The 13,869-nt window shown below is 43.3% G+C and overlaps 1 protein-coding gene across 3 annotated transcripts; it reads right to left on the bottom strand.

The window, feature by feature from the left end:
- Positions 1-672: 672 nt before the first annotated feature.
- On the bottom strand, positions 673-11,568 carry HEY2 (hes related family bHLH transcription factor with YRPW motif 2). 3 transcript variants are annotated; one of them, XM_032651821.1, is made up of 6 exons: positions 11,338-11,567; positions 9,340-9,418; positions 9,121-9,204; positions 6,749-6,830; positions 1,953-2,790; positions 673-1,861 (listed from the first exon to the last, which is right to left on the bottom strand). In XM_032651821.1, exons 1-5 carry the CDS (start codon positions 11,418-11,420, stop codon positions 2,105-2,107), a joined length of 1,014 nt encoding a protein of 337 aa, XP_032507712.1. In that variant the 5' UTR covers positions 11,421-11,567; the 3' UTR covers positions 673-1,861; positions 1,953-2,104. The 3 variants fall into 3 exon arrangements, with proteins under 3 accessions (XP_032507712.1, XP_032507713.1, XP_032507711.1); XM_032651822.1 differs by having other exon boundaries at positions 1,950-2,790; XM_032651820.1 differs by having other exon boundaries at positions 673-2,790; positions 11,338-11,568.
- Between the last annotated feature and the right edge of the window lie 2,301 nt (positions 11,569-13,869).

Below are 13,869 nucleotides of genomic sequence, written 5' to 3' on the forward strand. Positions count from 1 at the left end.
TTTCACCTATTTACAGAAAAAAATTAGATAAACTATATGCTTGATTTTTCAAAACTAAAATAAGAGGCTCCCACTCCTTACTTTAACCGTAATTGATAAGCATAATAGAAACATTTTTAAAAAATTCTTCTCATATGTTTGGCTCAACAGCTTCAGAAACTTTGAAAGTCTATTTTAGGCTTCACTGAAGAAGGAGGGATACCTGCCTAATTTCTACAGCATCAAAAGAAATCTTGAGGTAGGTACAGAGAATTTATCATCAGGAGGCATATATATACACACACATACACACACCTATCATGCATGCATGTGATGTTTTAAAAATACTCTATAAATATTTCTGAGTTCCAAAATGTATGACACATTCTAGCTTATTACCCTTTGTTCGGTATACTGTTATTTGACCTTCTGGTTTTTGCACTTTTCCAAGAAGAATGGTTAAGAATAAAAGGCAGAGGAAACTGATCACTTCCTGCCTCCAAATGATGTCATACCTATGCTTAATTGGTTTACAAGCTCAAATACATGCTATTTTCAAGGCTGTGAATTATATCAAATGACTTTGAAAGAGAAAAAGAAAAGCCATGGCTTAATTTGTTAGTGAAACAAGGCCTTGCTTGAAATTCATGTCAACTTTCCATTCTGCAAAGCAACTCATCCACATAAAAATGGTCAAAAAAGGACTTCATTTAATTAGTGATATGTAGACTTTTGCATAGAAAAAGGTTACAAAGTAATACAAAAAAGACTAGGTACAGTAATTTTAAAACAAATATTTAAAAGTATAATTTTGCATAATGTTTAACATTCTCATAATGTTTATTGCTTTCTCCACACAGCAGAGAAATGAAGTGCATAATAATACATGCTGTGTCTTTGTCTCAAACATAAATTCTCACGTGCTCAATTTCAAAGTATTAAGAGATTATTTTGTCATTAAACAAAATAAAAACAACAAAACCGAAACACCATTATGTAGCACTAGTCTAGGCATGGACAAAAATAATTTATGTACATCCCATTGCATACATTCATCTTGATTTGGGATCAAATACAATCACAAGCTTGACAAAGGACATTTAAAAATCGTGGCTTTTCTCTTCCCGTTGTTCTCTCCCTGCCTCATCACTTCCAGAAATGCAACTTCTCCCCAAAAGGTGACAAGAATAGATTTTACATGTTATCGGGATGAAATGAAGAGGATAAATATGTAAAAATAGTCCAAATGAAACTGAATAAATTAAACTTTTACAAACTGGAGAGTTTTCAAGTTGGCATGAGTCAGATAGCCTCTGGTGGGCACACAGTAGGCAACTGCTTCTAGGTGCACTCTATAAATGCATGTTTTATATAAAGAAGCACCATATTTTGAGCCATAAAAAAAAAGTGCCTGGGGGTTTGCAGGCAGGGCAGAAATCCTTGTTAATCTGAGCACTGACGTAATAATTGCTTATACTAATACATTGTTAAATGTCACAACTTGGCAAGTTTGTACAAAAAAAGCAAACTAAGATAAAACTAGGTTTCTCAACTTGAAAATTACTTTCAGCAATCCTTTTGGCCAATAAAAACCTGTTGATTTCAACAGAGTGCTCTTTTCTGGTATTTGTACTAAAACGTCTGCAGCCTAATGCAAGACTTCTGTCCCTTCTCCTTTCTTAACCTAACCTCTACGCTCTTCTTTACTTGTGCAACATTGTACGTTCAAAAGAAAACTTTACTAGCTCAGGCACTTATGAAACATGAATATTTTTTTTTCCATTTAGTTTCAAGAAAATTCAGTCAGGGCATTTTTCTTCCCCAATTCAGACATCGTGATGCACTGCTGGATGGTTCAGTCCGTATATTTTCCAGGAGACTTCTAAATGAAAACAAGTGTGACATTTTCAAAAGTTGCTGATGTCAGTTACCAAACTGCCTTAAACCGAAACAGAGAAAAAAGATAATACCACATTTCCACTTCTGAGGTTTGTGTCTCAAATAGCTTTATTGTTCCTTTGTGGATCCGCAGACATCTGTATGGCTACTTTCAGGGTGCAGAGGTTTTAAGCTGACTCTGAAATGAAGGGCATTCAGTTACTACTGCAAGAAGTTCAGTGAAAACTTAAAAAGCTCCCACTTCTGTCCCCCAGGGTCGGTAAGGTTTACTGTTTGTTCCACTGCTTGTCTGCTGAGGGCTGGACGTGGCTGATACCGACAAGGGAGGGCTGATGGCTGTGGCAGCTGCCACTGCTGCAGCTGCGTTTGGGGGAAGCATGGGGAACGCCCCAGCGAAGGACAGAGGGAAGCTGTGCGCAGCTGCTGTGGCTGCTGCAGCGGCCGCGTGGACAGTGGCTGAGAGGGACAAGAGAGAAGTGGAGAGAGGTGGCACACAGGGGGCGACACTGCCTGTTGATGGCATCCGAAGGGCAGAGTCTGCGTGGGCAAACGTGGCCGTGAGGAGGGTGGAGCCGTGGGCAGGAGGCACTTCTGAAGTGGTGGAGAGGCGGCAAGGCGTGGGCTCCGAGGCGTGGAGTCCGCTGGGTTGGAGCAGGGCTGCCGGAAGGTGGTGGAAGGCCGCCGCCCAGTGGTGAGGATGCAGGGGGTGATGGTGGTGGGCCAGCGAGGAGGTCATTGCCGCCGCCTCTCGCTGTGAGGCACACGTGCTGAGATGAGAGACCAGGCGCACCCGCAGTGGATCGGAGGAGTCCAGGCCTTCCACAGAGCTCAGGTACCTTGCCACTTCGGTTAAGCATTCTCGGAATCCAATGCTCATGAAGTCCATGGCAAGAGCATGGGCGTCAAAGTAGCCTGAAAGGAGGTTTGAGCAAAGTGGGGGCCAGGAGAGACAGTGAGAGAAAGAACGATACAATTATGAAGAGTAGCCACCACCTACGTTCCACCCTGTCCTTCAGAGATTTAAGAAGAACGACGATCCTTTCTGAGAACGTCGCCAGCTATTTATGGTTGTAATTTTTGCAGAAGTTAAGAAAGTGCACTTTGCAATTCACATGTGTGACAACTCTGGCAATGCTATGTACTGCAGTTGTTCCTGCCACCAAATAGCACAGTGGGGAAAAGAATTAAGAACATCTGTGTTTCAAACACTTCCAGAAAAAAAAAAATGGTGTCTCTTCTTTTGTATTGTGGGATAGTGAAATTTTCTAGTAAACTTTTCCACGGTATAACAGAGTACCAGTCTCTCTGTCTCTGTCACATGAATTGGAGATTAAAGGGTTTATCTGAAACATCCTCACTCTCTTGGCATTTATAACTGAGATGTGAAATGCATATGAGCAGTTTGAGGACTTTTTAGAAATGTGCCAGAACTGCTCAATAAATTCATAAATGCTTCTTGACTCAGTGTTTTTTATCAACAAAATGAAAACACCATTACTTTGTATGGAAAAAAGTTAAAGAAGCAAAATGATTTTTAAAAATTTGGTTACTAATTTGAAGATCTTATTTTTCTATCAGGTAATATAACATTACTATAACTCCTAGTTTTCCTGAAGTCCAAATATATATTTCTTTCATTGGTTAGCTTACTTTTTTCTGGCATCCGTCCAAGAAAAAAATGTATATTAATTGTGTCAGTGTGCATGCAAATACCTTTACGCCTAAGGTTACTACCATTAAAATGGCTAGAGCTGGTCACATTTATGAGAATCCCTTTTTATCCAAAGAATACATTAGAATAGAAAATAGTAACATCTGATTAGTATCAGTGCCAATTTAGGGTACTGATAATAATCAGACATTTGGGGAAATGTCACCACTTTGAATAAGTGACCTCTAATATGTATAAACGTATCCTTTTTAGACTTTTTTTCTCATTTGCAACCTTTTTTTTTAAACAATTTTCAAATTAAAATTTAGTCTACTCACTTCGGGGATGTGTATATACATAAATGAGAAATATCACATTCAAACAAGGTTATTTTCATCTAAGGCATTTACTACATTCCCTTTTTTATGTTTTTGTAGATCAAAGTATTACCTGTTTTGTTTATCATCTATTAACAATTAGATTAGCACTTTGGAAAATAGTAGTCACAATATTCAAAGTCCAAGAGCTAGAATTTCAACAGAAATTTGGAAGTCCCAAAAAGAAATTTGAGGAAAAAATATACACCACTAAGACAGTAACAACAACAGCACAAAGCTGACATAAGAGAACATCATGAAATGTGGAAGACAGCAACAAAAAGAGTCATCATCCCAGGACTTCAGCATGGTTAGCAATAAAGCCCCTGGCATTAGGAGGTAAAGTTCTTCCTGAAGAAGACGCCTCCAAAGAAAGACTTCACATAAGAGTCCTCAGGGTTCTCTGCAAGGCTTTGCAGACTTCTGACTTCATGAGAGAAGGGAGATAATCATCAGAGTAGACAAGAGTCCAGAAACCCAGAGGGATCTAGAAATTTAGGTTACTCTACTAAATCCTCTCTAGAAACTCCTGCAATACCAAGACAGATTAAAGAATGGACCAACAGAATTGTACCCCAGGAGCTTCCAAGTATCTTCATGAGTCGGCATAAAGTAATTGAAATTTGTGATTTGCCAGCTGTATGGGGTTGTATATGGGTGAGTTCTCTGTTGCATCTTAAGGAATATAAATTATGTAATTCCTTTACTGTTGCTGAATGCAGAGGGAAATGACGATGAGCAACTGTTTCCTGCGACCGCATCTTGGGCCAACAATCATAGCACAGGGGTCCACACCACTTCCATCACTGCTCTCTGGGCTTTAAGTGAATAAGCTCACGACAACCTTGTGAAGTGAACACTAGCACTGTCCTCATTCTACAAATGAAGAAAAGGTCAGTCCTTTATCTAGGGTCACAGACCAAAAGAAAGAAAAACAAGCCAGGATTTGAAACCAGGCAACCCAAATGCAGTGTCTGTCCTTCACCAGTACATTTTGAGGCCCCCATAGCAGCTGTGAGTCTTTAACAATTCGAGCCCACACTGCCAGCCCCACTTCTTCAAGGCCCACACGTTCTCCTGTGAGGTGACTTCTCTAATGAGCTGGCAGTCAGGTGACTTGTATGGAGCTTGCTCGGAAATGTCTGTTCGCAAACTATTTTGGGATGAATTTTAGGACTGTTCAGGTAGCCAAGAATAGCAACCACGATGGAACTTAGTGTTTATAATAAGGCGTAAGAACAATATTACTCTTTAGAAGTATAGCTCATGCCAAATATTTGAAACGCTGATAAAAATTCTTAGCCTTGTGGCTAACAATGCCAAGGGAAGTAAAGCAATCAAACAACTTTCCCTGCACGATCACTAACCTGATCAGTCCCCTAACATCCTGAGGGAGCAGGTGTAGAGACAGAATCCTGGGGCGGTGGGGGGCCTTGAGGGTTCAGAGTGTTAGTACAGGCCTCCTTGTGCAGCCCAGCACCTCTGTCTCGGCTTAAAGGTGGGTCAGTGGCCAAGCTGGGCTGGATCACAGGCTTCTAGAATTTCATCCAGTTCTCTTCCCTATTACGTAAGAATATTTGCAGCCTATGCTGAGGGTTACATTTTAAAGAGTAGAAATCACAATTCCATACCCATTCAGGATGGTTATTCAGGCAGGACGGACGGTTCCTTGAGAAGGTACAACAGAGGGTAAGTCACATCGTGTGTGAGGGCGTCCCTTTACAATGATCACCGCCCCCCCACCTGACACAGGTAAAAGATGGTGAAGGTCAGGGCTGATGCTCCACACGTCCTCAGCTGGAGTTAAACACTGAAATACTTCTGTACCAATTGATAAACGGCTATTTCCCTCCAATGCCCTGCCCCTGTCCTGATCTAGGGCAAACTCTGATACTACATAATAAAAGGTTAATGCTGAGCAGAGATAAGCGTTCAGGGTGTAGCTGCAGCACTTAGCCCCTGTGGTACCCTCTCCTTACCCAGTTATCAAATATATGGAACAGCACCCTTGGCTAAGATGAATACCAAAGGCCTGTTTGAAGGGTGAAAAAGATACAAAAGGGCAAAATCAAGTCTGAGTGATGTGTGAGAAGTGGGATAATGAAACCTGAATGAATACTACATCGTTTAGGATCTCAAGTCCATTCATAGCATGAACTGAGGGTCAGGAACTGGACTATTCTTCCCTAAATCACTATCCAGTACAGAAGACATCTCTCCACAGCACTGGGCCCAGGGCACCTGCTCCTGTTTGCTCTTCACAGGAATGACTGCTCCATCAGTGGTTTCTAGGACAGAGATTCACTACCTGCATTTCAAATGCTCTGTGTGGTCTAAATCCAAGATCAACCAAACTCTGAGAACAACAATGAAAATTCACTTCCTTTGGAATAGCTGCATTATAGTGAGTCCTATCCCTGATTTAACAGGGGACTGGGGAGAGGGAAAGAAGAGAAAAAGATTGTGTCTAACCTCCTGTTTATGTTTGGATGTTTGTGTGTTTGTTTTGTCTTTCTGTACAAATTCCAGCATGCACTTCTGAAAGTCCCAAACAAACCTCTGACCAGGCTGCTGTGAATGAGGCTTTACTCCCACAGTATTATAAAAGCAAACACAAGCCCAGGGTCAAGTGCTTCTTTTGTTCCAGAAGTTCTTTCCCACGAGTTCAATCCTGCCATTAGCATTGATTTCCACGGCTTTAATCTGGGACCTCCTATCGCAGCTCGTTAAAGAACTGTTCAACTATGACTTCCTTACAATCTTAGGGAGAAAAAATGAAAAGAGAAAGGTAGAAGGGGCGGTGGGGCGGGGGGTGGGGTGGGGGATGAAGTCACCTACTTACCTTTACCCCCAGTTGCCTGGAGCATCTTTAAATGATCGACTGTCATTTGCAGTATTTCAGCTTTTTCTAACTTTGCAGATCCCTGAATAAACAAATAATAAAATCTTATAAGTCCTATGGAAATGAATTTGGAACAACTTACCCTGAATTTTTCATTTTCCCTCTCACTAGAAAATTCTAAGTTTAACTTTTTCACAGAAAAATATGAATTCTTCCTGAACTTTACATGAAAACACTAATTGCATCACACCTAATGACAGATCTTTGCCATTTTAACTTTTAAAGACTAAAAGGCATAATAATTTTTAAACACAAAAATAATTACACTAAGATAACTCTACTCAAACTACTACAACTGCAAAAATCTCAAACTGCAACAAACTGGTTAATAATATATTTTATCAGGGGATATACAATAGTCTTATATAATGCTGAAGTCTAGATAAGTTGAATCCAACTCTGGAGGAAAAGCAGATAGGATCTCAGCAAATTATTGTTAAAAAGCATATTTTTCAAAAATAGAAAATTCTAGTATGCCTTTAAGGTAATTCATACGACACCACTGTAAGTATAGAACCAAAAGTGCGAAGGGAAGACTTTCAAGGTTTTTTTTTTTCCCAATAATTACCAGCAGGTGTCACTGTAAATTCCAAGATCATAAACAAGGAAGCATAATCTAACTTTAATCTAATAAGCATCAGAAATGCTTAAGGATATTTGAATCCTTTAAAATAGTTCTTAATAAAATTGTCATTATATTTTTATGCCCCTCCCCCACTTTAAAACAAGGCAACCTCTGGAAACCAACTGAAATACAAATGTGCCACTTCAAACTGTCTCAGAGGGCTGTGGGTGGCTTCTAATTTCTTGGAAGAGCTAAATAATTAAATCAGTATGTTTTCTTGAAAAGGAAACTGCAGTTTATTTCAGGTTCCTATGCTTTACTTGTTTTGTGAAAATTGTCAGCACCCAGTACATGGTGAGAGTGCCAGAGTGACTTAAACTGCTTGAAAGAACACTCTTCTAATTATATTGTGACAGGGCCAGCTCTCTAGGGTTGGTCGCCAAGCTCAGCAAATGGGAAAGCCTGTGTTTATGGTAACTAACTGCCAAACTACTGAGGTTTGCTTTTAAGGTTTAAGTCGACATTTAAGAAAAAAAATCTAACGAACTCCAACCCCCAAAACCCCCCGCCAAAAAAATCACCAAACTGTTTCTCATAATTGTAGACATTTCAGCACTGAAAGTAAAAACGTCACTGATTACTGATATTTTCATTTTTAACGTATTGTCATGGGAAAAGCTAATAATCAAAACTACAATTTGCCCATTACATTTAGCTCATTAAAGACAGTTTCAGCATATACAGTGGTGCCTTTTTCTCTTAAAAATGTATAGTCAACAGCATTTGACAACTTGTACTTCTATCAATGTTCAGTTTTTCCATGAATATGTACAGCAGTTTCAGTGAAAGTGACTAATAACAAAACTGCAGTTTCTGGATAATTTCCAAGGGCTTTGTAGGGCTTGCTTTATAATGTTTGTGGTTCATGAAGTAAACAACAAAATGGAATAAACAAACAACAGCTGTCTTATACCCTATTTGAATTTAATTGAAAGTTATTTTCAACAAAGGTATGATGCCATACTCTTTGAAAGATGCTCTTTGAAATCTATCAGCCATGGCGGCAGAAGGAAAAACACAACTCTTCAAAAATGAAATTCGGCTTCCTACTTTACTAAGTGTGCAAATCTTTTTTCCTTCTTTTTTTTTTTTGGTAAAGGAATACTTTAATTCTGAAAAGGGGAATTTATGGCTAGTTTGATTTTTTACCAACTTCCACAAAGATGCCTCGAAACAAACATCATTCTATTAAGTCAGGGATTTAAAAATGAAACCAAGTGGTTTGGTAAATAAATTTTGTTAGTATTATTATTTAGGAAATAGAGCTAGAGGTGTTACTTCCTCGGCTTTGATTATTTTTTAAAATAAAAAGCTTACTTTTTAAAGAATAGTTTGAGACAAAAATGAAATTTCACATAGATATCTTTTCTGAAGAAGAATACTACATACAGCTCAGTTTTAAACAAAACCACTACTGGTATTCACAGAAAGAACAGAGAGAGCGTGAACATGCTACCCTTAAGGGAAAATAAGCTAGAGAATGGAAATGTTTTTCAACTTCATGATGGATTATGTTTTTAATAGTTTTGCCACAACAAAGCATTTTATTGAAATAGCTGCTCTGTGCCAGATCACGGCACATACACCATTATTTTAATGAGCTTTAAGAAGAACCCACGTTGCCAGATGAGAGAATCAGCTTTTTTGAGCTCACTGGTGGGGTGGTCAGGATGGGGGGGCAGCTTACTTGTTTTTCAAAAGCGGTTGGCACCAGTCGTCTCAGCTCAGATAAACTGTTATTTATCCGATCTCGACGCCTTTTCTCTATTATCTATCCCCAAAAAGCAAAACAACAACAAAAGTTCATGAATACACAAATGATAAAATTACTCGTAATGGAAAAATACAACTGCTACACATTAGGCTGGATTACATGAAATAAAAAGACAAAAAAAAAATCACATACCCCTCTCCTTTTCTTTCTTGCCATAATCTGAGATGTCGTTGTTGGAGAATTCGATCTAATCACAGAGCTAGTACTTTGTCTATGAAATAAGAAGAGTTTGTCAGGTGCTGCATTAACATAACAATTGTTTTCTTCTGGGTGCTTGATGGCACCCATTAAATATTCAGAGTGATAGCACAGTTCAGATCAGCATTATTTTATTCTTAATTCTTGCTCTTTACAGACTTTGCTTTCAGCCCTTATATCTCTTTTCAGATAGGAATCATGCCATTTTTTTCTTTTAATTTTAATGACTAATCCAGATGTCAAATCCACTGGCAAAAACGTCCCTAAACTTTTACTGAGCCTCCCAATGAAATAATTATGGGCAGTCAGGGTGAGAAGTTAGATATTAGTACTTCCTAGTTCCACTCATAAATGTTTCTTAAAAGTCAATTAATCTCTAATAGCATCCCTCCTCCTCCCTCTGGTAAGACCCACTGAACAAAGCAAAGCTATTTTAAAATAATTACTATCAAACAGATATACAGCCATCACATGTCAAACTGTTGTCCCTAGATGCAATCTTTAAAATAAACAGAAGTTAGCTTACTGTTTCAAAACTCCAAGTAGTCATACAAGAAAAAAATGACAAATTCAATGTTTTCTATATTAATCTTCCAAAAGAATGACCCAAAATTAAATATGCCACTAATAGAAAAATTAAAATTAGATCAACTACTAGGTAAATGTTTTACTTTGAAAATAAAACTCTAGGTGAGTATCTCTCAGCCTTCAATCTAAGCTTAAACCCCTCAGAGTTGTAATCCATCTTGAGTTTGCTAATGAAAAAATATTTTATATCAAAAGTTCAGTCAAATCACTATATTGTCACATAATTTTTATGATCCTTTCTAGTTTGTATCTGTTTCTCTTCATAATTCATAGATACTCTGCTTCCTCATGTTCTCAAATTCTCCAGGTTCCTGTTATTTGTTCTCTTTCATTATAGAAATATTGCACACACCAGGTTCTTATTACCTCACCTTCTCACTTCTGGATCTTATTTCTGAATTAACTGTTCCCCTCATTCCCATCCCCTTCTCAACTGGTTTCACCTTTCACATGACATCTTTGTTTTTCGGATCTCATTTTTTAAGATGACACAACACTTTAATAATTAGAAGATACTTTGCAAACAACGTTTCAAGCGAATATCTTTGCTTTTAATGATTCCAGTCTAAGGTTTGTACATATTAGAATAATAATATTGAAAGAAAAGCAGTTTTCCAAACGTAGAATTTTACTCTTTAAGTGACAGCTGCAGATAAATAATTAAGGTGCTTCTGGGGATGCCAATTAGAAGCAATTATCATTTGACCCGCCTTGGCACTAAAACGCCTCCATAACCTCCCTCTGTCACTGGAAAGTGGAGGTCTGGCTTCCGTGATCACGATCTCGATCTTCTCCAGACTCAGGAACAAGCAAAGAGATGATGCCTGAAACGATCCTTCATCTGTCACTCACACTCCCGTCAGGCAAGTCACATACGATCAACTTGGAAATCTCAGCCTACTTAGCCTTGACCTCGCTAATTGCTTTCATGGCTCCAAAAAGCAAGTCATCTTTTAGTCTCTTTAAAAATAAAAAAAAAATCATTTTTTTCTCTCTTCGCCTGGCCCATTTTGAAAGTGCTCCCAAATGCAGTTTCGGTGGCGGAGGCGTCGCCCGTCTCCCGGGCGTGCCACTCCGCACGCCCAACGCTGACAGCCGGGGACCCTCCTTCTCCAACCTCTGCACACTTTCAGCCGCCCCACCCCTAGGGTGCAAACCCACATGCCTCGCCCCACCCGAACACGCGCTCCGTAAGCGCCCACCCCTGAAAGTTTTTCGGGCAAAACTTTCCCCGCTCGGTTAGAACGCGGCGGAGAGGAACCTCGGGATTTCCAAGTAGCCGCTCGTACACAAAGCTCCCCGATGCCTCGGGCTCCGGACAGCTCCCGCCGAGCCCGCGCTCACCCCGAGTAATTGTTCTCGCTCCCCACGTCGATGGTCTCGTCCATGTCGCTCTCAGAGGTCGTCTCCTCGCAAGGGCGCTTCATCACGGCGAACACCGCGCGGGGTGCAGCCGGGCCGGAGCCTCGGACACCAAGCCGGACGCAGCGCCCTCCCTGCCTGCCTCCTCCCTCCCGCCCTCCCTGGGCCCGGGCAGGCGCTGCTCGGCCGGCGGCGCAGTCGGCTCCTCGCGGCTCTTTCCCACGCTGCAGCCCAGCTCGGCCGCAAGAGCCGGCGCCGGCCACGCCTCCCCGCGCGGGCGGGGCCCCCTCGCCCGCCTCCAGCGCGCAGGCCCCCGCAGCTCCGCCGGGCACCGCCTCCTCGGGAGTCAGCGTGGCCCGGGATTGGCCGGAGCGGAGGGGCGGGGCCTCTCTCGCCAAAGCCCGCCGCGGAGCTCCGGCTGAGGCGTGGGAACGCGGCCGCGCATCTGGGGCCCGGGAGCAGAGCGCGGGTGGGGAGAGGCGGCGGCGAGTGGGAGCGCGAAGTCGCTAACTCTAGATAGGGAAGCGCGCGGACGTGGGCACAGGCGCGGGCGCGGCGGGGGCGGGCTGGCGAGGGGCGGGCTCTGGACCTCGGGTTTTGGCGCTCCTCCGCACCCAGCAGTCTGCCGGTGAAGTTTCAGCCCTGTGTTTAAAGAATAACCCCAAGCGCGTGGCTGAGTGTGAGCGAGCGTGTGTGACGTCGGGAGGCGTCGTGGCTTAACCGAACCGCCCCACTCGTCTGTCCCTTGTCTGGACCAAAACTGCTGACTGACTGACCCTGGCGGTCACATCTGCCCTCTGGGGTTTTCGAAAACCCTAAATCAAAGTTGCTTTTCTCTTTGGCAACTCCCAAGGCTACTTCCGCGGCCTCTGGGCTGCGAACAGATAAGGACGCAAGTTTCCCCGACCAGGTACTTGACAGCTGGCGGTCGGAGGGTCTGAGAGACCGGCCACCAAACGATTTTCTAATTGCACCTAATCAGTTCTTTCCATTTGGCCACTGAGGCTGTGGATAATAGATCCCGTTGAGTAGACCGTGGGCTGGAGTTGTGTCTACTCTGGTGGCAGGAAGGACTAGAGCAATGATGCGGGTATTTCAGGACACAATTTTAGTAGTTTTTCAAGTTCGAGTTTTTCGGGCTTGGATTATCCAGATAATTGCAATTCACACTCCCTGGTTTGGGTAATCGCAGCGGTAGAGTTAAGTAGAATCCCGGACGTGAAAAAAAATCGCGCTTGGAAATTAATTTGTTTTCTAAAAGACGAATGCGTGTCCAGTCTTTAGTGCATTGGACAGCGTGGGTTGTATAAAACTCTAGATGTGCTTGTAAAACATGTTTTCAAGCTGCTCTTTACATCCATGCTCTGAGGTAGTTGTTTGAACCCGCTACTCAGTTGTGTCTATGCGAGGGCAGCGGGAGGCGGTGGGCCCGCCGGGGCGCCGCGGTACCGGGAGGCGGGCGCCGGGTTGGTCGGGGTTGAGCTCGAGACTCCACTCGTTGCGCCGGCACAGCTCGGTGCTTAGGGCAGAAAAGCCTCTGAGACAGAGGCGTCAATCAGTCGCCACAGCCGTACGCCACGACGGAGTCTTATTTTTCTGGGGATCTGCTTAGGGCGTACCCCTCTGACACTCCATTCTCTCCTCACACAAGACCGGCGCGGGGCGGGGAGGAGAAGAGGAAGGGATGAGACTTGAAAAGACCGGGCCCGGGCCGGGGCAGGGCAGGGGGAGAGCGGGAAGGACCTGCAGTCCGCGGGTTAAGCCCTCGTTAAACCACAAAACCCCTTCCCCACACGCCCTCGTCTCTTTTGTGCGGTCCCCACCGCGGCGCCTGCAATAACCGTGTGAACAGAAACCCGAAACGTTCCATCCTGACTTCTGAAACTTAACACCGGGCAAAACACACAGTCGTCGGGAGCCGGGCGGGGCCTGGTGGGGATGCACCCGGTCAGCTCGAGGCCGCGGGGGGCGGTGACCCCCCAGATCGGCTCTGGGCCTCCCCTCCGCGCGGGTCTCCGGGCCTTTGCTTCGCTGCAGCGCCGGCTGCCTGAGCGCGCTGCGGGGAGCCGAGCGGGCTCGCCTCCCTTCGGCTCTGACCTCCCCCGACGTCACTCGGCTCTCGGTCCTCACAGCCCGGCTAGGGAAGAGCCAGAACTGCGCGGGTCGCCCGTCCCACCTCCCCGGCGGATGCGCCCGCGGCCAGTCCGCGCAGGCCACGCGGGGACACGCCGCCTCCAGCCTGGGGCGAACTCAGCCTTCACGACTTTTAGCGAAGGGTGCGCTTTTTTCTGAAAGCGAATGTCTACAGATGCAATTAACCTTGGCCACGCGATCAAATTAGCGGGCGCTTCAAAACGCCGGGGACAAAACCTGAGATCATCACTGAAAAAAAATTTAAGAGTTCTTTCTCACTATCCTACTGTATTTAATTATAAGAATTGCGAAGAGGGAAATGACTTGCTTGAAAAAAAGTTGCAGCTGGTTAAAGTTTTTCCATACTTGTTCTCTGAAGAC

The sequence above is a fragment of the Phocoena sinus genome, chromosome 12 (genome assembly GCF_008692025.1).
Source record: "Phocoena sinus isolate mPhoSin1 chromosome 12, mPhoSin1.pri, whole genome shotgun sequence".
Lineage (NCBI taxonomy): Eukaryota > Metazoa > Chordata > Mammalia > Artiodactyla > Phocoenidae > Phocoena > Phocoena sinus.

Bases quoted from the DNA above. Each gene is read 5' to 3' on its own strand.
- HEY2 (XM_032651820.1), bottom strand. From the start codon at position 11,420: ATGAAGCGCCCTTGCGAGGAGACGACCTCTGAGAGCGACATGGACGAG. The intron at 9,205-9,339 runs GTATGTGATTTT...TTTTGGGGATAG, and splicing joins CAAGAAAGAAAAGGAGAGGG to ATAATAGAGAAAAGGCGTCG. The intron at 2,791-6,748 runs GTAAGTAGGTGA...ACCTCCTTTCAG, and splicing joins CCAGGCAACTGGGGGTAAAG to GCTACTTTGACGCCCATGCT.